The 25,710-nt window shown below is 36.7% G+C and overlaps 1 protein-coding gene across 2 annotated transcripts in view; it reads left to right on the forward strand.

The window, feature by feature from the left end:
* BMPR1A (bone morphogenetic protein receptor type 1A) overlaps window positions 1-25,710 on the forward strand; it is a 142,779-nt gene that overhangs the window by 106,081 nt on the left and 10,988 nt on the right. For both annotated transcript variants that reach the window (XM_032608510.1, XM_032608511.1), the window contains 6 exons: window positions 3,561-3,779; window positions 8,235-8,397; window positions 10,944-11,046; window positions 17,336-17,432; window positions 17,596-17,695; window positions 21,741-21,885. In XM_032608510.1, the coding sequence (XP_032464401.1) occupies window positions 3,713-3,779; window positions 8,235-8,397; window positions 10,944-11,046; window positions 17,336-17,432; window positions 17,596-17,695; window positions 21,741-21,885 (675 nt within the window). In that variant the 5' untranslated portion in view covers window positions 3,561-3,712. The remainder of the gene's footprint in view (window positions 1-3,560; window positions 3,780-8,234; window positions 8,398-10,943; window positions 11,047-17,335; window positions 17,433-17,595; window positions 17,696-21,740; window positions 21,886-25,710) is intronic.

The following is a 25,710-nucleotide window of genomic DNA, read 5'->3' on the forward strand; positions in this document are numbered from 1 at the left end:
ATGTCTAAATATCTTAATTATCTTATTTGACTGTGAACTCCATGAAGGCTCAGTCTGTTTTGCTCTCTCACTATATTCTCAGTGTCTCATACAGAATCATGTATATAATAGGCACTTAATAAATATTTGGGAAATAAATTAACATTCAATAGCGAGAACACTATTCACTCAGGAATTCAGAGCTGGAAGGAATCTGATAAGTCACTTAATTGGTCTAGTCTTGTTTGCATCATGCCTGTCATGTCCTTGGCAGAGGTACATTCACACTTTATTCCTTTGATACTCTGTGAGCAAAGATCCCTGGTCCTTTCAGTTGTATCTCAAGTGTAGTCATTTCTCTATCCTTTGCATTCTTGTCATTCTTCTCTAAAGTATTTGAGGCCTGACCAGGTGGGATAAAGTAAGATGGTTACCCTCTTTGATTATGGCAGTGTGCTTCTATCAATGCTTGATTAGATTGCCTTCATGTCATAAGCACTGATGCTTATTGAGCTTGTAGTCAGCTAAAACCTAACATTTTTCTTTTAAAAATTAGGGGCTTCCGGGCTTCCCTGGTGGCGCAGTGGTTGAGAGTCCGCCTGCCGATGCAGGGGACGCGGGTTCGTGCCCCGGTCCGGGAAGATCCCACATGCCGCGGAGCGGCTGGGCCCGTGAGCCATGGCCGCTGAGCCTGCGCGTCCGGAGCCTGTGCTCTGCGGCGGGAGAGGCCACAACAGTGAGAGGCCCGCGTACCGCAAAAAAAAAAAAAAAAAAAAAAATTAGGGGCTTCCATTGTTAGATTACAAATGAGGCACTTGAAGCCATTTTACCTTTAGCCTTCTCTTGGCTGATAGCTGTTCTCCATACAAGTTGTTGCAGGGTTTTTAGTGTATAAAAATGTCTTGCAGATGGGATTGTCGTGGATAGCACCTGTTACTTCCTGTGCCAGGATGGCAAGTATGTTATAAACATGTCTGAGAGGAGGAAACTTTTATTAAGTACCTACTCTGTACCAGGCTTTTCTAAATACTTTATAATGTATAGTTTACATTATGTAATGTATGTAAAATATCCAGCAAGGCAGCATAGGATAGCGGTTAACACATGGGCTCGAGAATCAGATCCTCTTGATTAGAATTATGGCCCTGACACTTACCAGCTGTGTGATCTTTGATAAATTCCTTAAACTCCACTTGCCTTAGTTTCCTCATCTGTAAAGTTAAAATAATAAATTGTGCCTATCTTACAAGATGGTTGTGATGATTCTGTAAATTAATATTAATATATTCAAAGCATTGTAATGGTCTGCCACATAGAGGTGAATATATGTTAGCTATTACCTCATGTAGTTCTCAAAATAATTGTGAGTTGATATAATTCCAGTTTTACAGATGAGGAGACTCATCCAGAGAGGTGAATTTTCTTATTTAAGGCAGATCCAGGATTTAAACTTGTGCTGAGAGTGGTAGAGTCACAGATGTTTGTGTAGAAGGAATCACACATGATCCCTTTCCTCTGAAAGGGACTGTGAGTGTGGCAGGTGCTTAGGGTCTCATCGACTGTACTGCAGGATGCCTTGGTTGTACTTGTAATGAGACAAGACCACATATTAGCTTAAATAAACTGATGAAGAAGCAGTGACACTGAAAGATGGAACCAGTCATAGCAGTCAGTTTCCTGACCAAGAATATGAGGCCCTTGAAGTAGAATCTGTCATACTCATATTTTTATTTCTAGCCCCTCGCATTGATGTATAATACATACTCAGAAAACACTGTTGGTGAATAAGTGAGTGAACGAATAAATGAGTGAAGGTATGGGGAGAGAGTGAGAGCTAGGAAGAGAGGCAGAAATGATACCAGGGTTTTTGGCATGGATGACTGGAGAGATGGCACCACCCTCCTCTGTGATAGCAAATGGAGGAGGAGGAGGCAGGTCTAGAGGAATGAGAAGGAAAGTTAGTGAGTTTGATTTGGACAGGTGGGATGTAATCCTAGTGGAGATATTTAATAGGCAAATAGAAATAAGGAGAGAGTTCAATATTGGAAATATACTGGAAACTTCTTTTGAATTTGAAACCTGGAACAAGTATCCCTAGAGTCACAATCCCATAATTTCAAGAAGTGAGTTTTCTCAAATACTGTTAAATCATATTACAGATGTTATTCTGTAATAATTTTAGACTTTACATCTTACTCTCTCAACATTATGTAGATGGAAATCAAATTAATTTCATAGTAGAGAAATTAGAGATTTTAGAATAAGCCATATATAAAATGTACAATATAAATGACATCTCACTGTATATCTTACTTCCTCAATATTCTTAAGTGCCTTTGGAGAGCTAATTAAGTGAAAAATTCTTAGTTAACATAGAAAGCTTGGGATATTTATGGTAGAAATCATGCCAGGATAATTGTGTTACAGATAAATAATATCATTTTCATTGAGGAATAATTCAGGCTGACGTCAGTAAAATCAGTTGCCTGAACCAACAGGATGAGAGAAGAAACAGAATCATATTCATCTTTACACAAACTAACCTTTTTAACTGTTACCTCTTTAACTATCTTATAATTGCCAAACCTTAATTGGGGAGGTTATGTTTCATATGATCCATATGAAAAGCTCAGTTTTATCCTAATGAATTCAGATTTGTAGTATTTTAGGTAAATAATTTCATTTAAGATACATTTCTAATGTTTTTGCTTTAATGAGGAAGCATGCTGCATATTTAAATGTTTTTCTAGGTAGGCCTTCTATCTATAGAATACATTATTTATTAGAAAGATTCAAATTGTTTTTATTTATCACATCTACTAGGATTGAAAAATTTTTTATGAGTAGCTTACTGTTTTATTTTTTAATTAATTAATTTACTTATTTATTATTTTTGGCTGGTTTCTTTTGGGTCTTTGTTGCTGTGCTCAGGCTTTCTCTAGTTGCAGCGAGCAGGGGCTACTCTTCATTGTGGTGCGGGGGCTTCTCATTGTGGTTGCTTCTCTTGTTGAGGAGCACAGGCTCTAGGCACGTGGGCTTCAGTAGTTGTGGCACACAGGCTCAGTAGTTGTGGCTCACCAGCTCTAGAGTGCAGGCTCAGTAGTTGTGGCGCACGGGCTTAGTTGCTCTGCGGCATGTGGCATCTTCCCGGACAAGGGCTCGAACCCGTGTCCCCTACATTGGCAGGCAGATGCTTAACCACTGCACCACCAGGGAAGTCCTAGCTTAGTGTTCTAAATTCAGCTCTTCCTGTTTTATTCTTAATATATTTAGAAATTTTCTTAATAGCAATAAAATAATTACTTTAGAGCAGCCAGAAAAGACTGTTAAAATTATTAGTGTTCTTATCTTATTTTACATATGGTTAATCTAAGGTCAGGAGAGGTGGCAACCTATTAATAAATTATTTAAGCTTTTAAATTACAGTGCCTTTTTTTTTTAAACAATGATAACATTAATCTTTAATAATGTATTACCTTGTTTAAAGGTATGTTTGGACATTTGTTTTTCCTCTCCTAGTTTTTGAAAACTTTCCAGAATTCAGTTATATTCATTTCCTTCTTAATATTTTTATCTTTCAGGAATCAAGAGAAAGCAGTGGAAGCTGGAGTCATTGTCAAGTGATTGAGACCTTTTACAAGAAAATCTCATTGAATGAAAGTCTTTTAAATCAGTGACATAACAAGACTAGTTATTAAAGGTGACAGTGTACAGAGAACGTTAAAATTGAACAATGACTCAGCTGTATATTTACATCAGATTATTGGGAGCCTATCTGTTCATCATTTCTCATGTTCAAGGTAAATCGGTGTTCATTTAAGCAATCTTATCTCTTTTTTAGTAATTTATTTCTGTGTATAAAAAACACTCATTCTTAGGACCGCTCTTTCAACTCATGTCCCGTTTTGAACAGTTAGGCCCAGTATGCCAATAGCTTTTAAGTATAGAGGCAAAGAACAAGCACATGCCAAATAATTTTTGAACTTGACTATGATAGAAACATTTTCAAGTCTGTATAAAATCTCAGGCTCTTTGAACTTTGTGCATTATCTGTAACATAGGCATTATGATGTACAACACCAGGTCTTATGAGGATTAAATGAGATAAAATATAAAATAAAGTAGGTGACCTAGTGCCTAAGGGTAATAGGTACTCAAGATTTAGTTTTAAAATACCTCTCCCCTTTAAAATACAATAAGGAATAAATGTCAATTTTTAAAAAACATTTTATTGTTTGTTAAGAGTTGAGAAACGTAAATGGAATTTCTGTGTGCCAAATATTAAAATTTCTTCAGAGTACTCAAAGTTTTATTTATGACTAATATTGTCATTTTACACTGTGCATTCACAGCTTAGAACTCCCAAACAGGAAGTTATTTTGATGACTCTTAGGATCAGATGGGCTATATATTTGCATATGAGCTTTTTCCCTGTATGGTTTAATTAGGACAGTGTTTTAAACTGAAGAGATAGTGGTATTTGGCAAAATGATTTTATATAGAACCTACTGAACCTCTCCGTTCTCTTAAGTTTATACCTTCACAGATTGTTCTTCATAATGTTTTGTTCAGAGTGATGATTAAAATCTGCTAGTAAGAATTATGATTAACAGCATAAATCTTTTGACATTTTCATTTGAGTGAACAGAATAATGAAATCTGTAGCTTCTTTGTATTTTGTCTTAGGTTTAGTACCCTTGTTTAGTACCCATACTGAGAATATAAAAGCTCTCTTGCAAAAGCTACATTTTTGTGTGAAACACCACATTATTTAATAAAACATCTTTATTTTAACGTCTTTTGTTAGATGCCTTGTTGATCAGTATCAACCAAAGCTATCATAGTTTTGAAGATGACTTAAATTAATAGTAACATTTGTATTTGCTACCTTACTCCCAAGTAATCAGTATTTAGTATTAAAATTTTTTTAATCTATATAGATCACATAGAGACAATATGATACAAAATTCTCATTCCCCATCCTAAGTTGTTATATAATAAACTTTTTTTTTTTTGCCCACACTGCACAGCATGTGGGATCCTAGTTCCCTGACCAAGGATCGAACCTGTGCCCCCTGCAGTGGAAGCACAGAATCTTAACCAGCTGACCGCCTGGGAAGTCCTTATAAACTTTTGTTAGATGAAATAAATTGGTAATTAGTTATCAGGCATAAGTGGAAAATCTTAGTAAGCATTATATTTCTCTGAAATATAAGCAAAATTTGTTACATTTCCTTTCAAAGAAGATTAGTTTGATAGTTCCCTTCAAATAATAAGATAAAAATATTTGCTCTTAAGGAAAAGAACTAAAACCAATGTCGAAAAAATGGTATTTCAGACTTGCCCAGTGGTCCAGTGGTTAAGACTCCCTGCTTCCACTGCAGGAGGCATGGGTTCAATCTTTGGTCGGGAAATTCCACATGCCGTGAAGAGCAGCCAAAAAAAAAGTTATTTCTTAGAGATTTCTATGGATTGCTAGAGTGGTGTTATATGTATAACCTATAGCTCCAGCCCACACCAGGACTCATAATTTTATGCTTTGTAAACACAGGACTTGTGTGTAGAAAGAGATTGGCATGTTCTAGGAACTGACACAGGGCTGTATGTTTGGGCATGATGGAGAGAGAGGTCCACAGGGTCCAAATCCTGTGGGCCTTCAATAGGCCTGGTGAAGGAGGTTGGATTTTATTCTGAGTGTATATGAAGCCATTAATTGGTTTTAAGCAGGGAATGCCAGGATCAGATTTAGGTTTATAAGATAACTCTGTGCTATGTGGGAAATGGGTTGGAGGGGGCAAAAACAGAAGTAGGGAGATCAGTGTCTTGTCTTGGAAGTGACATGATATGATGGGCCCGGGTAATAGCAGGAACTAGACCAAAATGAGAAAAAGTGAGATGTATCTTGGAGGGTGAGCCAAAGACCTGGGGAGGACCAGGTTTGAGGAGAAAAGTCAAGCATTCCATTTTAGACGAGTTAGTTTTGAGTTACTTAAGCAAGTCAAGGCCGAAGGGGTAAATCTAGGACCCATCAACGAAGAGATTTATTTAAACCATGGGAATAAGTGCTGTCATCTAGGGAGAGAGTACAGAGAGGCTGTTGCTAGCTATTTTTCTTTGTATCCATGCCTCTATTTAGTGAAATTTTACAACTTATAGCTCAGGTTTCTTTGCGTTTGACACCCTAGGATGAGTTTGTGTTATTGGCTCCTTCCTTTGTTTACATAGCACCTTTGTATTATATCACTCTTTGAATTGTGTTTATTTATGTGCTTATCCCCTCCACACACATACACCTTTGTCTCCTTCCAAGTTTCTCAAGGACCACATCAGTTTCCAGCATTCAGTAACTTGCCTGCACATAGTTGGCCTCTAATCAGTGTTTTGTTAATTAATACTTGAGATAATATAAACCTCAGGTGCAAATTATTATAATTAAAATATTTCTGTCTCTTAAATTCAAACAGTGTTCTAGGAAGTTATGTGTATTAACCATCTGTAACTTTGAATTTTCCAGGTATTGGTGATCTTTTAGTATGATCTTTGTTATTAGTAATATCTTCATTTATATACTTTTATATTTAAGCCCTTTATTATACATTCATTTGATCTATATATAATCTCTTAAATTGGGCGGAAATTATTATCATTTTTTATAGATAGAGACCTGAGGTTCAGAGACTAACTTATCAATGGAGATATTCAAGACTTGAACCCTTGACTTCTCACTGTTATTTCAGTGTTATTTCTGCCACACTATACTGCTTTTTCTATGTATCATTAGATTTTTGAAAAACTAATCGCGTGCGTAAATATATTGTTTGCCATTTGGTCTCCATAGTTAAATTGATGCTTCCTTCTGTTGTTGTAATATAATTTTAAAACTGGTTAAGAGACCTCAGATATGCTTTAGTCCTATGGTCTTATTGAGTAAATGAGGCTTGAAATGACATGGCTTGTCCATGATCATCCAGCTAGATAAATGGTGGAGGAACATAGTAGACCAGAATCTAGATTTCCTCATTTCTAGCCCAGTGGCTTTCTTCCCTTCCTGAAACTTTTCCCCGCCCCTTTTTTTCTTTGATGCTCTTAACATAAATGAAGTCTACGTTTTGTAGCAATTTAGAGGATTAAGTGAACATTATTGAAATTTATGGCATGGAATCACTAAAATTTATTTAGCAGCACATTCTTTTCCTGTTATCAATGTGTGTGTGTGTATTACTTTTTCTATTTTCAAGTTCATCTCACCAGTACGGCTAAATTTTAAGTCAAGTTCACATTATGTCTTGAACCACTTATTTAACATCTATAATGAAATACATACACAGTTCTCTTAATATTTTATACCTGTTTTAGCTCTACACTTCATTCCATGAAGATCAACTCTACAAGGAGTAGCCTAGCTGATTTCAGCTGATTCAGAGGGAGAAAGGAATTACTAAAACGTTGTTTTAGTTCTGTTCTGCTTTCAGCCTGAAAGAATCAGTATCAAATATGACAGTATCTGTCATTTGAGGCTACGAGACTCTAATGCAAGAACACAGTTCTGTTTCCATGTGCTAACTACTACCCTACAGTGACCTTCATTTTCTGGCAGCGTAGTCTGGATTTGAACCAATGACCTTGAGATAAAAGGCACCAGATAATATGATTAGTCCCCATGCTCTCATAATTCCCTTACTTAAGCAATTAAAACCCAGAGCAAGATGCTTAGTAGTTTCACTTCCACAGAGGTACAAATAAAGGACTTTACTTTTTTTAAACTAGTCACAAGTTTTGAACCAGAGAGTCTAAAAAAAGAACTGTAATTTGCCTTTTTTTTTTTTAAACCTCCTTATTGGAGTATAACTGCTTTACAGTGGTGTGTTATTTCTGCTGTATAACAAAGTGAATCAGCTATACATATTTTTTAATGGTTGGAAATAATCTCGCTCTTCTCTGAAACTGCTTTCCATTTTGTACCTTTCTTACAAGTTATGACCATATTCTACCTTGTGCCACTCTTGTTTGTCTTTCACTAGTGCAAAAATTGTGACATAATCATCTCCATATATCCCACAATACCTGGGATAGTTTTTCTGTGCATTTTAGGCTGTTAATAAATGTTAATCATATGAATGAAATTTATTTTTAACTAAAACACACATTAGTTGCAATTAATACAATAAGAAAGCTTAGAAACTTCTCACTGAAAATTGGAATAAAAGAATTAGCTTTTCAGAATGGTTTATTTACAACTTCATGTTTGAATGCAGGGCAGAATCTAGACAGTATGCTCCATGGTACTGGGATGAAATCAGACTCCGACCAGAAAAAGTCAGAAAATGGAGTAACCTTAGCACCAGAGGATACCTTGCCTTTTTTAAAGTGCTATTGCTCAGGACACTGCCCGGATGATGCTATTAATAACACATGCATGTAAGTATTTTATGCAGTTCTTCTTAAAGTTAACGAGAATAGGGTTGCACTTAGTACTATTTTAAGAATCGTTTACTTTGTCTGAATTTTGTTTCTTTAACTTTATATGGTTTTTCCAAAGAGCCAAAAGCTTCTTGTTTTTTATATAGGAACATTTATTACTATTAAGTGATTGATGGTTATTTCCTTAGAGTAATATAGGTTTTAAAGAGTTAAAAGGAATCTGGTATTTGTCTAGCATTTTGGGTTTATTTAGTGATCTTTTTATCATAAAGTGATTGATATTCATTGTAGAAAACTTAGAGATTACCAAAAAGAAACCTTGAAAATTCACCTAAAACCGTGTAATTCTAAATTGGTTGAAATAGGGGCTTCCCTGGTGGTGCAGTGGTTGAGAATCCACCTGCCAGTGCAGGGGACACAGGTTCGAGCCCTGGTCTGGGAAGATCCCACATGCCACGGAGCAGCTAAGCCCGTGTGCCACAACTACTGAGCCTGTGCTCTAGAGCCCCCGAGCCACAACTACTGAGCCCACGTGCCACAACTACTGAAGCTCGCATGCCTAGAGCACATGCTCCACAACAAGAGAAGCCACCGTAATGAGAAGCCCACGCACCGCAACGAAGAGTAGCCCCCGCTCACCTCAACTAAAGAAAGCCTGCGCACAGCAACAAAGACCCAATGCAGCCATAAATAAATAAATAAATAAGTTATTTTTTTTAAAAACCTTCCTATTAAATAAATAAATTGGTTGAAATATTTTGCAGGTCTATAAGAATGATATTGTGATATTTAATTAATTTTGTGTTATTTTCTTATGTGAACTCCCAAATCCAAATCTGATTTATATAACCACTTTAATTTTTCTACTTAATTTCATATTAACTAATTAATATTTATATATGATCATGTAATTCTATTCCATATTCTTGGGGGACATTGAAGAATTGACTTACTAGCCAAAAAAATTCCCTGAACAACTCAATCTCATCAGTCAGTTGTCCCCCTGTTGTAAAGGTGTAATAATCAATAATTATTGATTTGTTTTGTACTTCCCTAATAATTTTATGCTCTTTGAATGTGACCAGATATAAAGCCAAAATGTATACATATAAAACACTGAAATTATATGATGGTTCACCATGTCTTAGATTTGTTGTTTGTGCTGGTGGTGGTTGACTTTACTGTGGCAGACTGGGTGATCTGTTGTTAGGGGAGTGAGTGTTCCCTTTGTCACCAAGAGACTTCTTGCCAGACTTCTTGTCTATAGTTCTTGCTTGATCTGTGTGGGCTATTTGTTAGAGGCTTAGTAACCCAGAGTAAAACTGGGAATCATCAATTTTAACAGAATTTCACCTCACACCTAACATTTTCTCATTTCAGAAAATGAATAATTATGCAATATTCTTTTAACTGTAAGCAATATACTTACTGATATGAACAGTAAGGAGGGACACAAAAAAATCCTTTAGATGTTTCTTCCTACCCATGAAAGCCTAATGAATATATTAGGAGAAAATTCTGGCATACTAGTACTAAAATGATAACTTTTTTTTTTAAAAGATACTCCCCTCTGGGGTTTTCCAATTTTTTATTTTATTTTATTTTATTTTAATTTATTTTTGGTTGCATTGGGTAGTCGTTCTGAGTGTGGGCTTTCTCTAGTTGTGGCGAGCGGGGGCTACTCTTTGTTGTGGTGCACAGGTTTCTCATTGCGGTGGTTTCACTTGTTGCGGAGCGCGGGCTCTAGGCGCGCGGGCTTCAGTAGTTGTGGCTCACGGGCTTTAGAGCGCAGGCTCAGTAGTTGTGGCACACAGGCTTAGTTGCTCCGCGGCATGTGGGATCTTCCCGGACCAGGGTTCAAACCCATGTCCCCTGCATTGGCAGGTGGTTTCTTAACCACTGCGCCACCAGGGAAGTCCCGATAACATTTTATTAAATACAAATCCATCTATATAAATTTCTTGAAAATTCAGCTATTCAAAAGTTCTCCCTTTTTTCCTATCATGTTAAATAAAAAGTGCCTCTCAGGATCTTAGTTAGTCTGGTCTTCCCAAATATACTTTTCTTTGTCATTGAATCTATTTTTATATTTCACAGGAAAGTTTGTTTTTATTTATTATTGTGTACAGTATGGGAATACTGAAAATCTTATGCATGAAAAGAGATAGTTATTTTTAAGTATATTTTTAAACGTTAAGATTATTTACTTTATAAAGTTGTATAAATCATCTTTCTGTGATCACATGACTATGATTAGCAAAGAGAAGTTACATAGTATTTCATATTTGGTGGGACTTGTTTAATAGAAAATCCTTTTCTACTTAACACAGGATTTTTATTAGACCGTTAGGTTTTAGTTCAAATATGACAATTTTCATTTGCCTTAAAACACGTACGGTTTTGCCAGTAAGTCAAATGTGAATGTAATTCTAATTCAGAACTAAAAGCCATCAGATCAGTAACTGGTCACATTCATACTGAGATTTAATTAGTACTTTCCAATGTGAAGTTGGTTTTTGGTTTTTTGGCTTTTTTTCTTTTAGAACTAATGGACATTGCTTTGCCATCATAGAAGAAGATGACCAGGGAGAAACCACGTTGGCTTCAGGGTGTATGAAATATGAAGGATCTGATTTTCAGTGCAAGGTAAGACCTAATTTGAGGCCTATGAAATAAAGAAGGGAGGGACCACAGGAAAAGCGTTGATTCCCCAAGGAGAAGTATGCCTGCTCTGCACATTGCTGTGTGTTCTGGAAGCAAATATATTGGAGGAAGCTTAGCTCTTGCTTCACGTTATATGATTGTGCCAATTGAAATTACAGATTATTTTACTTTAAAGTAAGTTTTAAATCATCTTTTTTTTTAATTGTCAAGCCTGTAAAAAATGATACTGTCACACTTATTTCTGGATTATAAAAGTGACTGGAAAGACTTTAAGGTGACAAGTAAATAACCTTTACATCTCTCTGAGACAACTTAGAGACCTTAAGTCCTTGTAAGGAGATCTCAGTGGAGTTACTTTAACAGCACAGCAAAGGAATCAGAGGATCAGTAGTAGTTTATGAACATATTGATGGCTTTGGGTTATAAACCTAATCTCTTCAAAATCCTGAATAGTAATTTTGCCCCAGGGGATCCTTCCAATGTTTTTGAAAACAGCTCCAGAGAGAGCTGTTTGTTAACAAATTTAAGCCTCAGCTATTTTAGAAAATTATTCCAATTAATGAGAAGTTCTCAGGGTTGATAGAAACCACACATGCACGCATGCGAACACACACACACACACATATATACACGCTCGCACATATTGCATCCCATCTGTTTTCTGTTTGCTACACCTCTAGTGACAGGGGCTCATTACCTCCCAAGCCCACCTTTTTCATCTGTAGTAATGACCTGACCTTATCCGTAGAAAGCTTTTCCTCTGAATGACTGCAAGTCTCTCTTCCTTTGTACTTCCTTGGACCATAGAGAACAAATTGATTCCCTTTTTAATATGGTAGCCCTTTACTATGTGAAGAAATTTTTTTTTGTACCGCTTTACTCCCCATACCCTATAGTCTTTGCCCAGTGAAAATAGTAGTTCAAAATGACTTCAACGGCCCCTTATAATCATCAGCTTTAGAGTTACTCACTCTTCAGTTTCTCAATGTAAGATGCAGAATTGACTGTGGTCTGGCCAGAAGAAAAGAAGAAAAAAAAAAACAAGAATTAGTAACTTCTTTCCCTTTTCCTAAATGCAGCCAAATCTCATGTTAGAGGTTTGATTGTCATACCATATTCTTGAAATATATGGAGTTTTCTGTCAGCTGAAATCCCCATGTCTTTCACTCATGCTTCTACTCATCCTTATCTCTTCCATTCTTTATTGGTGCTGTTGGTTTCTTGACACAAACAAGTAGGTGGGAATGGAGTGAGTTTTGTTACACAATTGTCACATACTTGTCTAAGTTAAATTTCATTGTATTAAAATTAATCCTTTGCTCTAATTTGTCAGGATTTGGGGGATGCCGATGTGTTTGTCTCTTCCAGTTTTATGCTCTTTGCATATTTATCAACCACACTACAGTACACTGTTTAATCACTTTAAAATGTTGAAGAAAGACCTCTCTGTGGTTAAAGCACTGAGCTCGACAGCAGTCACCAGTGTCTCGCAGGCCCCCTCAACTAGATGTGTCCCAAATGAATTTATCAATGTAATTTAGTTGTTAAGCTTGACAGTCTGTGTTCAGATAGGCATGCTGCCTCTTGCTAGCTGTGGAACTTTGAGCAGGGAGCTTTACTCTCTTAAGCTGTTTTCTCATCAGCAAAGGAGTTTTTATAAGGGTCAAATGAGAGGTAGCATGTATGCAGAGAGTTTAGCACAACTGGCACATAGTAAGGACTTAGTAAATGTTAGCTTTTACCATATTGATGATGTAACCAAGCAGGCTTTAAACTGGGCTATGCATATACCTGGGTGCACACAGACTACATTACACAAGGATCGCATAGGCACATGGATAGTTTTAAGGGGATCGGTTTACCCATCATGAACTTCCACAGGTTCTATTGCTTAATATTGATCTGCCTGAGACCAGAGCTTCTTAAGCAATTTCTCTTTTCCTTCCTTCCTTTTCACCATCAGCCTTGTCACAGTTTCCAGATTAGTGGCCTGGAATGTAAATACTCAAGTTTCCAAACAGTGTTATAATTCGAAATCTAAGTATCAGTGTGGGGAACTTGGGGATAGCAGATATATTTGCATATCTGGTAGTTTTTCATTTTTTGCTTTCAACCAGTTTGCTAGATCATGTAAAATAATTTTTCCTAATAGGATCATTATAGGAGTTTTAGCATACGATTGGAAGGTCTCTAAAGAATTATGGGACAATGGTATAACTAGTTCCTTCCATTATCATCTTTTTGTTTATGTGAACAAAGAATCTTAGTACTGACCCCAAAAAAGGAAAAGATAAAAATAGGATTAAAGTTAATGCCAAACTTTCGCATTCTAGCAATAAGTAATTATCCATGAATTTATGAAGTAGTTTTTTTAAAAGTGTCATTCATCTCATACCTCTCCAATAAAATTTTCTTTTTATATTAGTATTTTAATAAAGATTATAATATATATACAGTTTTGATTAATTTTATACTAATAATAATTGTGATGATAAATCAAACCAAAATGATTTTTTGACTTAAAGACATACTATCACAGGAAATAAAATAGATTATATATGTTTATTTTTCATGTGGAGAATTATTTATCAAGATACATATTACATTAGGACAATTTTTTTTTTTTTTTTTTTAATTATTTATTTATTTATTTATGGCTGTGTTGGGTCTTCGTTTCTGTGCGAGGGCTTTCTCTAGCTGTGGCAAGCGGGGGCCACTCTTCATCGCGGTGCACGGGCCTCTCACTATCGCGGCCTCTCCCGTGGCGGAGCACAGGCTCCAGACGCGCAGGCTCAGCAATTGTGGCCCACGGGCCCAGTCGCTCCGCGGCATGCGGGATCCTCCCAGACCAGGGCTCGAACCCGTGCCCCCCGCACTGGCAGGCAGACCCTCAACCACTGCGCCACCAGGGAAGCCCCAGGACAATTTTTTTTAACATCTTTATTGGAGTATTATTGCTTTACAATGTTGTGTTAGTTTCTGCTTTATAACAAAGTGAATCAGCTATACATATACATATATCCCCATATCTCCTCCCTGTTGAGTCTCCCTCCCACCCTCCCTATCTCACCCCTCTAGGTGGTCACAAAGCACGGAGCTGATCTCCCTGTGCTATGCAAGCTGATCTCCGTGTGCTGTGCGGCTGCTTCCCACTAGCTATCTGTTTTACATTTGGTAGTGTATATATGTCTATGCCACTTTCTCACTTCGGCCCGGCTTACCCTTCCCCCTCTCCATGAACATCAGGACAGAATTATTGTGGAAAATGTAGAAACGGAATAGGAGCTCAAGGAGCAAAAGGAACACTATAAAACTTTCAATTGTTAAAGAAGCATTTTGACCATTTATTTTTTTAAATGATAATGAGTATTGAATTGCTATATTATTTAGATTCTACTGAATAGATTTGATTTATTTTAATTTTATTTTAAAATATCATGTGCAATATGCAAGGAATTATCAATACGTTCTTTGCAGCTATTTATGATGAAAAATTTTAGGTGTCAGTCTAAAAATGTATGAGGGGATACATTGTTTTTCAGAATTCATTTAGGGGTTACACAGACAAAACATGTTGACCACCACTTATCTCACTTTCTGTGTATCTTGCTGTACCTCGCTCTTAATTTACCTGGCACCTCATCTGAGCAGAACAGCTCTGCTACTTTTACCTAAGCTTTTTCCTCCCAGTGCTTTCACATACTGTCAGGTTTGAATCAAAACAAGTTCAAGTGATAATCACCATGCTTCACCCAGACCTTGATTTTCCCTCACACAATCCAGTCTCTGTAGGTAAATCTGGCTTATTCTGTTTCTTCCAGTAGGATGAATTATTTCTCAGAAACCGCACTGCCATTTCTTGTAATTTGGTTTCAGTTCCTTTATCGTGTACCACTCCCCCTCACCTGCAACCCCCCCATTCAAGCTCACTAAATAAGTTAGAATCTCCTATTTTGTGAATGCCAGGTGAGTTTTTTCCCCACAAGGATTTTTATTGCCCACCAAATCCAGAGATACAAATGGACTTGGGTGGAGCATGGGAGTAGGGAGTGTAGGAACCGGAAAGGTTGTGTCACCCAACTTCATAATCTAGACACACGTAACTTTTGCCTACCCAGATACATAGTTAACCTACATAAGAAAGATGTGAGTTTCATGTTGCTTGTTCTCAGTGAAGCCACATTGAGTCTTCCAGGAGATTACAAACATTTGTGACTTATTCTAGAATGTCAACTGGGATCTGTGTCACATTCACTAGAGGAAGAAGAATTAATTTATTGAACATTTACTATCTGCATTTAATATGCTGAGTGCTTGGTATATTTTACCTCATTTTCCCCCAGTTACCCTATAAGGCAGGTATTTTTTATCCTCCATCTTATAGCAGAGGAAACTAAAGCCCAGAGAGAAGTAAGTTTATTGCTCAGGGTCACAAAGTTAATAAATGGCAAAGCTATGATTTAAGCTATTTGATTCCCAAATCCTTGTTGTTTCCGTAATACTGTGCTGCCCCCAATCTTTTGTTGGCAAAGTCTTTCTTTCCCTTTTAAAAGTAATATAACATTTAGCTATCTAGTTTACAGCACTCCTCGTTTTTAAAATCTTTAAATCATACCACTTTCAGCCTTCTCCCAAGTGCTCTCAACTTCCTGTGATGTAATTCACCTAGCTGAGAAGATGGGAATTCAGACAGAACACAGAAACATTGTAGGGTCTCTGCATGCTTCTGGGATACCAATCCCACTTACTAGCGTTTGGTCTGCCTCCTTCATTCCTGCAATCATCCTTGATAGAGAAGACTGGAACAAAACGAGAGTTAAGGAAGTGTTCATTTTCTTTGTCCTCAATTACCTAGTATTTTGTCGGCAATACTACATCCATCGCTTGGTGGTCTTTCTTCTAGCACTGCCAAAAACCCCTTCCTGATTTTTCTTTACATTTTCTGTCCTGCAAGGCTGAGCTCATTTTGAACTTTAGCCATACTGGGACTATTCTTGGATGCTTCACGCTTCTTTTATTCATCTTAGTTGTATACTCTTCATTCCATCCTTCATGTAAGTTTTCTCTAGATCTGGGATATTTTTTTCAGAGTCACCTGTGTAACTTCTGATATGTCTCTCTTTTCTCTTTTTATGATCATTTAAAAGTAAAAACAATTGTTAGAAAGTTAAAATTTCAGTTAAAATGTAAAACTTGTGCTTCTAGAGGTTTCCAAGTACTCTTGACCCATCTTCTCTTCTCTTATATAATCTCAAGTCCCTTATAGAATCCCATATAGATTCTCCTATCGAATCTCATTTTCATATTTTTAAAGGAATACCTGATTATACCGAGGTTTCTCCTTTCTGCCCATCTGATATTTAAGAATAAGAAGGTTGATTTCTGCTTATATTCTTGCTACTTCTGTGATGACAGACAATTCCTTTCTGTTACTGTTTTGGTCTAGAATGGCACTTCTTACAGGTAGTGCTGAAATGTCAGCATTCAAGTTAAGAACTTCTCAAATACTGTACTTCTAATCAAATAAAACTTCACATATAATTTTTGGTATCTGTTCCCATGACTACAGTCTTTCCCTGTGCTCATTTTCTGATGTATTAGGGACACATATCTGGTTGGTGGTCTCCCAAAAACTCTCAGAAATATTGTTTCTATATTTTGACCTTATCCTCACCACGTACACTTCAACTTGCTTCCGTATCAGGTTCATTAGTTTCCACATTGTTGTTATAGGCAGCATCAACTGTACCTTCTGCCTACTTGACTACCTTTTCTAACCTGTCATTTCTTTGGCCTAGGACACGCTCCACTTTTTAGTCAGATCTTAAGTCTCATCCAACTAAGTCTCAATACTCCCATGAGATCATATTTACCCTGCTAGTTTATCACTGTAATAAAATGTATTACCCATGTTTTTTAGGAAAAGATCTCATGATTTTAAATACTTTTTTACTAAAAACAAATGAATAGTCATATCTTAAGATATGCCAAATTTTGGGTGAAAAATATATATAAACTTTTGTTTATCTGTAATTAAGTTATAGTCTAGTGTTCTAACACATCATCCACATACATACATTCTCCTTAAGAAAAAACATTTTAGAGTCTTTACAACACTATTTCACCATAGATTTAAATTTTTCAATAATCACTTTCACACAAACTTAGCAGGTCCTTTTCACTCACTGAATTATAAACTGTATTTTATGAATATTTTAAAAATTAATTATCAGTTTCATGTATCAAATATTTTCTAATTTTCTTCCTTTAGGATTCACCAAAAGCCCAGCTACGCCGGACAATAGAATGTTGTCGGACCAACTTATGTAACCAGTATTTACAACCTACACTGCCCCCTGTTGTTATAGGTAGGTTAGCAGAGAAAAGTGCAATCATGATTCTCAGTAAAATATTTTCTCTGGTTTTAACAATAAGCAAGCTTTCTAGAGTTCAACACTACAAGTTATTTTTTCCTTTTAAGATGTGATCGAAAGATAATATGTCTTTTTCATTGTTTACTTCCATTATCAGGTCCATTTTTCGATGGCAACATTCGATGGCTGGCTTTGCTCATTTCTATGGCTGTCTGCATAATTGCTATGATCATCTTCTCCAGCTGCTTTTGTTACAAGTAAGATAATTATTTTGATGCAAAATATTTTGTTGACTATTAGATATAAACAGTTGTTCTTAAAGCCAGTAGGCAGAAACCATTGACACTGAATGTATTTCAGGAACCATTAACTTGTATTTTCTGGTTATCTCCTTTAATTAACTATATTATAGTTTTCTTAAGGGAACAGAAGACCTTACTACTAATCAATTAATTGGACACAACATTATACTTCTTGTTATGTTCATGAGTACTTAAGATTTTATTTATAGAATATTGAACTTTCTTATATCTAAATTTAAAAACCTGCCCCAAGAAATCAACTGTATGTATTATCATTCTTTAGTTATTTGGCAGTTCAGAATTGTTTGCATTTAGTCATGATTTCAGAAGACATTTGCCAGAAGAGCAATAAGAGGAGGGCATAAACTTCAATAATAAAATATTATCTTACTGGCATATGAATAAACAGAGAGATCAGTGGAATTCGTTACTAGACCCATGAGTAGACCCAAGTATATAAAGAAAGTTAATATATGATAAAGGTAACATTTCAGATCACTGAGGAGAAGTTGGCTTATTCAGTAAATGGATTTGGGAGTGGATAGCTATATGGAAGAAAATGAAGTTGAATCAATTCCGTACACTGAAATAAATTTCAGCCGGGTTGGGGTGCTCACTCTCCCTTTCTCTCTCTCTCTCTCTCTCTCTCTCTCTCTCTCTCTCTCTCGCTCTCGCTCTCGCTCTCGCTCTCGCTCTTTCTCTCTCTCTCTCTCTATATATATATAAACTATATATATAAACTGAATTGATTAAAATACTAGAACAAACCTTGGAAGACTTTTTTAAAATAATCTGAGTCTGACACAAAACTTACAAGCAAAAAAACCAAAACCTTTAAAAAAGAAAAGATTGATGGTGTCAACTACATAAGAATAAAACTTTACTGTGTGGTAGAAACCACCACAAATGGTCAGAAGACAGACCAACAGTGAAAAATATCAGCAGCTTATATTACAAAGAGCTGATTTCTCAAATATAAAGAGCTTCTATAAATCAAAAAGAAAAAAATCAATTCAGTGGGAAATTAGGCCCCCAAAAATGAGCATATATTTTACCTAAAGAGAAATACATATGGCTCTTAAAAGAAAAATAAAAAGATGACTTAAGAATACTCATAATATGAAAAATATAAATTAGAATCGTACTGAGATATTTTTTACCCATTATACTGACAAAGATTCAAATGTTTGATAATAGACTTTTTAGATAAAGAAGTAGATTGAGCATACTTACTTTTGTTGTGCCCCACTAAAACAGCAATAAAGAGTTTTTAACTTTTTTGTCCAACTAGGACAAGGAGACAAGATAACAGCAAAAAGCTGTGGAACCTGTGAAGCTTATGGATGAGTAGTGACTTTGTAGACCTAAGAAATCTGAATCCCAGGCTAGAAAATGAGAAAGACAAACAGCAACCAGTTTATACTGTAAAATTCCCCAAGAAGCTCAATTGGCAGTAGCAGTTATCTATGGTAGTGAAGTTGAGGGGGGCAGTAAAACCAAGAGGATTGCTTGAAAGTCTGTTTTTAGAAAGTCAGATGCTGTATTAGTTGTGCAATACTGCATTAAGAAATCACTCCCAAACTTAGTGGCTTGAAACAGCAGTTATTATCTCTCATTGTTTCTGTGGGTCAGGACTTCAGGAGTGACTTGACTGAGTGGCCCAGATGTCAGCAGAGGCTGCACTCACCTGGAGGCTTGAGTGGAGCTGGTAGATCCCGTTCCAAGATAGCTCGCTTCCGAGGCTCACACGTTGGCAGGAGACCTTAGTTCCTCTGATGTGAGCCTCTCTACTGAGCTGCCTGCATGAGCTTCCTCACAGCATGAGGCCTGGCTCCCCCGCACCCCTAGAGTGAGTGATCCAGGAGACCAATGTGGAAGCTGCAGTGCTGTTTATGATCTAGACTCAGAAGTGATACCATCACTTCTGCCATATTCTGTTGGTCACAGAGATGAGCTCTACTTTATGGAAGGGAAACATAGGCAGGCATACCAGGAGTTGAGAAATTTTGTGGGCCATTTTGGATGCCAAGTACCACAGATGTTGAGATCCCTACTCTTTTTCTGAATGACGATGTGACTTTCCACCATCTCTCTAACAGAAGGCTAGAAGTGTAGTCTCTGAAAAGAACAAAAATGTTCTCAGCTATGGTATCCCATTATTGAGGGCGAGGTATTACAATAAAAATAAGGAGGTAAAGTGAATATTTACATACTAATTTGTGGGCCCCCCTACCCTCCAGAACCCTGCTAACCAAGCATGTTCCCTCTAGATAACATAAGAAGATTGTTCTTGGGGAAAATCCATCTAGCCCAAGAAAAAAGACCTGAGTACTCTGTCTCTAGTAGTCCAGTGAAATGGCCCAAGCAGATTGTCTTACAGTGAAACCTGTAATCAGTAAGCCTCAATCGCATACTAATAGCTGCCAATCAGCCAGTGAAGGGCACTGATCCCTGAGAAACAGGAGACAAATGAGGTGAGTCTTGTGATTGCCCAGCTTACTCCCTGAAGAGAGTTTCTGGCTGCGGGACACAGGAAGAACTCAGGTGTAGCCCAGCAGACACCGAATCGAGGAGACACAGCTGAGAGTCTGGGGAGAGAGCAGCAGCTATAGTTCATAGGTACAGAGTACTGGAAAGGAGAGTTTCACAGAGAAAGGACTCCAGACATCTTCAGAACGTTCCCATAGAATATTCAGCTGAATCGTGATCAGTGTGTTCAAGTGAGGAAACCACCTAAGGCTGGGAAAGAACGGCTGAAAAGATTGAAGGAAACAGTATTCAGTGCTCACACAAGGCTGGGGATAGTATCTGTTCCCACCAGCTATGTGACTTGAAAACCTCATAATTCATGGGGTTTTGGCTATAGTACCCAGAAGGGTCTTGCCTCAGTATTGGAGAATAATTAGCCAGCTGTCTGACTTGGGACAAATGATGAGCCTCTGGGCCATGGTTTTCTCTTTTGTAAAATGGAAACAATAGTACTTACCTCTTATGAGTTTAATAAAGATGAAGTAAGTCATAGAACAGTGCCTGACACACACTCAAGATCAATAAAAATGAGCTGTTGTTTTTTTGAACATGTATCAACATGGGTAAATATGTAATACATAAGGAGTTTTTTAAAGCATGATGTAAAATATTAATATAGCATATGCCGTTTGTGTCCGGAGGAACGATGTTGTTTATGAGCATATACTTTTATGGTAAAGGTATAAATACATAGATAGGAAGGATATAACCACCTTCAAGATAGTGTTTGTCTCTTAGGAGTAAATGAGGGAAATGGAATTATGAGGGAAATGGCTGCAAATACTTTAATGTTTATTTATTTAAAATATATCTAAAATAAACATAGCATAATGTCAATATTTATTAAATTTAAATGGCTTACACATGGGTGCCAAATAAATTAATCTCTACCTTCCTACGTGTTTGAAACATTTCATAATTTGAAAATTTTTTAAAAAGCCTTTGAAAATATTAGAATGAATTAAGTGAACTTATTTGATTTCTTTTCCATAAACTCTTTTTTAAAATGGAAGTATATTTATTGTTCATTTTGATACAAAACTACATGCTTACAAATTCAGATGAAAATACATATGTAAAGTAGAAAGTAAATATTCCTACATTCCCAGCAATAACTATTATATACAACTTGATATATTTCTGATCCTTTTAGAGACAAGTATAGATACATATAATTTTAAAATGTTTATAGCTAGGATCATACTTTACATGCTGTTTTTTAATCTGTTTTTTTCACTTGCCAATGTACCATGGACATCTTTCCGTTTTAAGATAGTATATATCTCTCTACCTCATAAACTCCATTTCTGGACATTATTTTAACAGAGGATATATTTTTCTATGATAAGGCTAATTTGGATATGAACCCATGTGATGAAGGAAGGAGTGTCAACAACCTCAAGATTTTTCTTACCTTAGAATTTTATAGTTTTAGAATGTTAATGTAGATTATTTTCTGCTTTTTTGAAAGACATTATTGCAAGAGCATCTCAAGCAGACGCCGTTACAATCGTGACCTGGAACAGGATGAAGCATTTATTCCAGTTGGGGAATCATTAAAAGACCTTATTGACCAGTCACAAAGTTCTGGTAGTGGATCTGGACTACCCTTATTGGTAAGCTGAAATGTCATATAAACATAAATGGTTTATTAATACAGAATGTGTTGTTATATGATGGTAGACGGCTTAATAATTACATATTAGGGGACTTTACTAGACACACTTTTTTCCCTTCTTATTTAGAAAGATGGTTACAGTAATGCAAGATGAAATTAGTTAAAATAAGAAATATGAAATAAGAAAAATTGAGTAAAGTAAGGTAGAGTCACAAGCAAGGTTAAGAGAGAAAATGTGGTCATGAAGTGCTATGTAAGTGTTAACATAAGCTCACAGGTTTTTTTTTTTTTGTGTGTGTGGTACGCGGGCCTCTCACTGTTGTGGCCTCTCCCGTTGCAGAGCACAGGCTCTGGACGTGCAGGCTCAGCGGCCATGGCTCACGGGCCCAGCCGCTACGCGGCATGTGAGATCTTCCCGGACCGGGACACGAACCCGCCTCCGCTGCATTGGCAGGCGGACTCTCAACCACTGTGCCACCAGGGAAGCCCAGCTCACAGGTTTTTAACAGCCAACTTGAGGAATCAGGTGTAAAATACCTTGCATATGTAAGGTTAAACTGATTAGTTGGGAGAAGTATAACAATTTCAGATTCTGAAATCAAAAGGAAGTTACTCCCACAGATCATCTTCATAGAGAGGATACTTCCCTCAATATAATACTATGTAACCAAAACACAATTCATAAAAATGACGTTAAAGCGAGTTGTAAATAATTCTAAGAGAATTACATGTATAGAAATACTCAGACTTAGGGGTCAAAGGGGACCCTTATAATAAATACTAGATATCTAGATAGATTTTAAATTCTGTGTTTAGTTGGTTTGTTTAAAGTAAATACATTGGTCTCTAATTATAAAATTCATGGAATCAGGTAATTCTGTAATTGAATTGGAAAGGACAGTGCGGACAACATGATTGTCTACATAGAAAATCTCAAAGATGATAACATAAGCTACAACAACCAATAAGTGAGTTTATCAAGATCATTGCACAAAAATCATTGAATTTATGTACACTGGCTATAAACAATTAGGGATTAAAATTTTAAAAGCACTATCATTTAAAATACCATGAAAAACGTGAAATATTTTGAAATAAACTTAAAATTTATGTAAGACCTGTACACTTAAAATCAGAAAACATGGGGCTTCCCTGGTGGCGCAGTGGTTGGGAGTCTGCCTGCCGATTCAGGGGACACAGGTTCATGCCCTAGTCTGGGAAGATCCCACATGCCGCAGAGCGGCTAGGCCCGTGAAGCCATGGCTGCTGAGCCTGCGCATCCGGAGCCTGTGCTCCGCAACACAAGAGGCCACAACAGTGAGAGGCCCGCGTACCGCAAAAAAAAAAAAATCAGAAAAGATTGCCAAAAGAAATGAACAAAGCCCCTAATAAGCGTTAAGGTTTTTAACCTGTTTTTGAATCAGAAGACTCAGTATTAAGATTTCAGTTATCCTAAAACTGATTTATAGTTTCAATTCAATCCAAATCAAAATCAGAGCAAACTTTTGTAGAAATTGATGAGCTTATTCTAACAATTATTTGGAAATGCAGAGGACCTAGAAGAGCCAAAACAATTTTGAAGAAGAAGAATAAAGAGGATTCACTACCTGATTTCTGGGCTTATTGTACAGCTACAGTAGTCAACACTATGTGATCCTGGCATAAGGATAGGTATGTACATCAGTGGAACAGAATACAGTCTAGAGATGGATGCACACATGTGTGATCAGTTGATTTGGATGCCAGAGTAATTCAGTGGGGAAAAGAGTCCATTCAACAAACGGTACAGGAAAAATTGGGCATCCATTTGCCAAAAGGTGAATCTTGACCCTTATCTCACTCCATATACAAAATTACCTTGAAATGGATTATAGACCTAAATGTAAAAATTAAAGTATAAAACCTTTAAAAGAAAATGTTTTAGAAAATTATTGTGACTTTGAGTAAAGATTTCTTAGGACACAAAAGGCAAGAGTCACTTTAAAAAATGATAAACTGGTCTTTCTTAAAATTTAAAACTTTTCTTATTCAGAAGACACTGTTAAGAAAGTGAAAAAACAAGTCACAGATTGGCAAAGGAGTTCAGATAAAGAATTTGTGTTGCAGAATATATGAAGAATTTTTACAACTCAGGAATGAGACAACCCAATTGTTTAAAAATGGACAAACGATTTGAACAGACACTTGCCCAGAGAAGATGTAAGAATGGCAGATAAGCACATGAAAAGATGCTCAGCATCATCAGGGAAATGCAGATTAAACACAGTGAGATACTACACGTTCACTAGTATGACAAAAACTGAGAATATTAAGTGCGGAAAAGAATATAAATCAGGGCTTCCCTGGTGGCACAGTGGTTAAGAACCTGCCTGCCGATGCAGAGGGCACAAGTTTTGAGCCCTGGTCCGGGAAGATCCCACATGCTTCGGAGCACCTAAGCCCGTGCACTGCAGCTGCTGAGCCTGCGCTCTAGAGCCCGCGAGCCACAACTACTGAGCCTGTGTGCCACAACTACTGAAGGCCGCACACCTAGAGCCCGTGATCCGCAGCAAGAGAAGCCTACGCACCACAACGAAGAGTAGCCCGCACTCACCGCAACTAGAGAAAAGCCCGCATGCAGCAACAAAGACCCAATGCAGCCATAAATAAATAAATAAAATAAATCAACTGGAAATCTCATATATTGCTGATGAAATGCAGAATACAGCTACTTTGGGGAACAGGTTGATAGCTGACTAAAATGTTAAGCATATACTTTTTATGCAATGAAGCAGTCCTTCTGCTAATTGTTTACAGAAGGAATATGCAAACATGTCCATACAAAGACTGACTGTGAATGTTCATAGCAGCTTTATTCATAATAAATTGTAAACAACCCAGAAGTCCATCAGTTGGTAAATGGATAAACAAATGGTGGTACATTCATTGAGTAGAATGCTGCTTGTCAGTAAAATGGAACAAACTACTGATGCATGCAATAGCAACACAGGTAAATTTCAAAGTATTTTTTTTTTAATTTCAAAGTATTTTATGCTGAATGAAAGAAGCTAGATACAGAGGCTACCTATTGTATGTTTCCATTTATGTCATGTTCAAAACTGTAGGGAAAGAAAAGAGATCAGTCATGCCAGGGACTCAGGGTGGGTGGGGAGGTGATTGACTTTCAAGCGGTAAAGGGAACTTTTCTGGGTTATAGAAATGTTCTGTATCTTAATTGTGATGTTGGTGGTTACATAACTGTATACATTTGTCAAAACACAGTTCTCGAAAAGAGTGCATTTTAGTATATGTAAATTAGACCTCAATAATTCTGGCTTTCTAAAATGAAATCACAAAAGGAATTTGTAATAAGTGATACATAAAGTAAGTCAGTTTAGATGCTCATAAAATCTAGCCCATTTTAACTACATTTCCAACCGGGACCTTAGTGTTGTTTTTTTAATTTAGAATGGCTGCTAATGCTTCTGAAAATGAAAGGTAGCAATTTACCTGCCTGTTTCATCCAACAAATATTAATGAAAGCAGTATTGTACTTCAAGTATTGTCCTAAATAAATATCTGTATTCTGTGAGTAGTGGGGGATGGAATTCAAACAAATATGTATATAATTAATACAAAATTGTAATTGTGATAAGTGCAGCAACTGAGAAATATGTATGTGCTATGAAGGTGTTTAAGAGAGAAACAACACTCTTAAGTAAAGGGAACTGCACATGCAAACAGATTGAGACAGGAATGAGCTTGAGTGAATTCTAAAAATTGAAACAAGGTAAATAAGAGGGGATTAGAGTCAATGATCAGGCAGGAGAGTTAGGCAGGGACC

The sequence above is a fragment of the Phocoena sinus genome, chromosome 16 (assembly GCF_008692025.1).
Source record: "Phocoena sinus isolate mPhoSin1 chromosome 16, mPhoSin1.pri, whole genome shotgun sequence".
NCBI lineage: Eukaryota > Metazoa > Chordata > Mammalia > Artiodactyla > Phocoenidae > Phocoena > Phocoena sinus.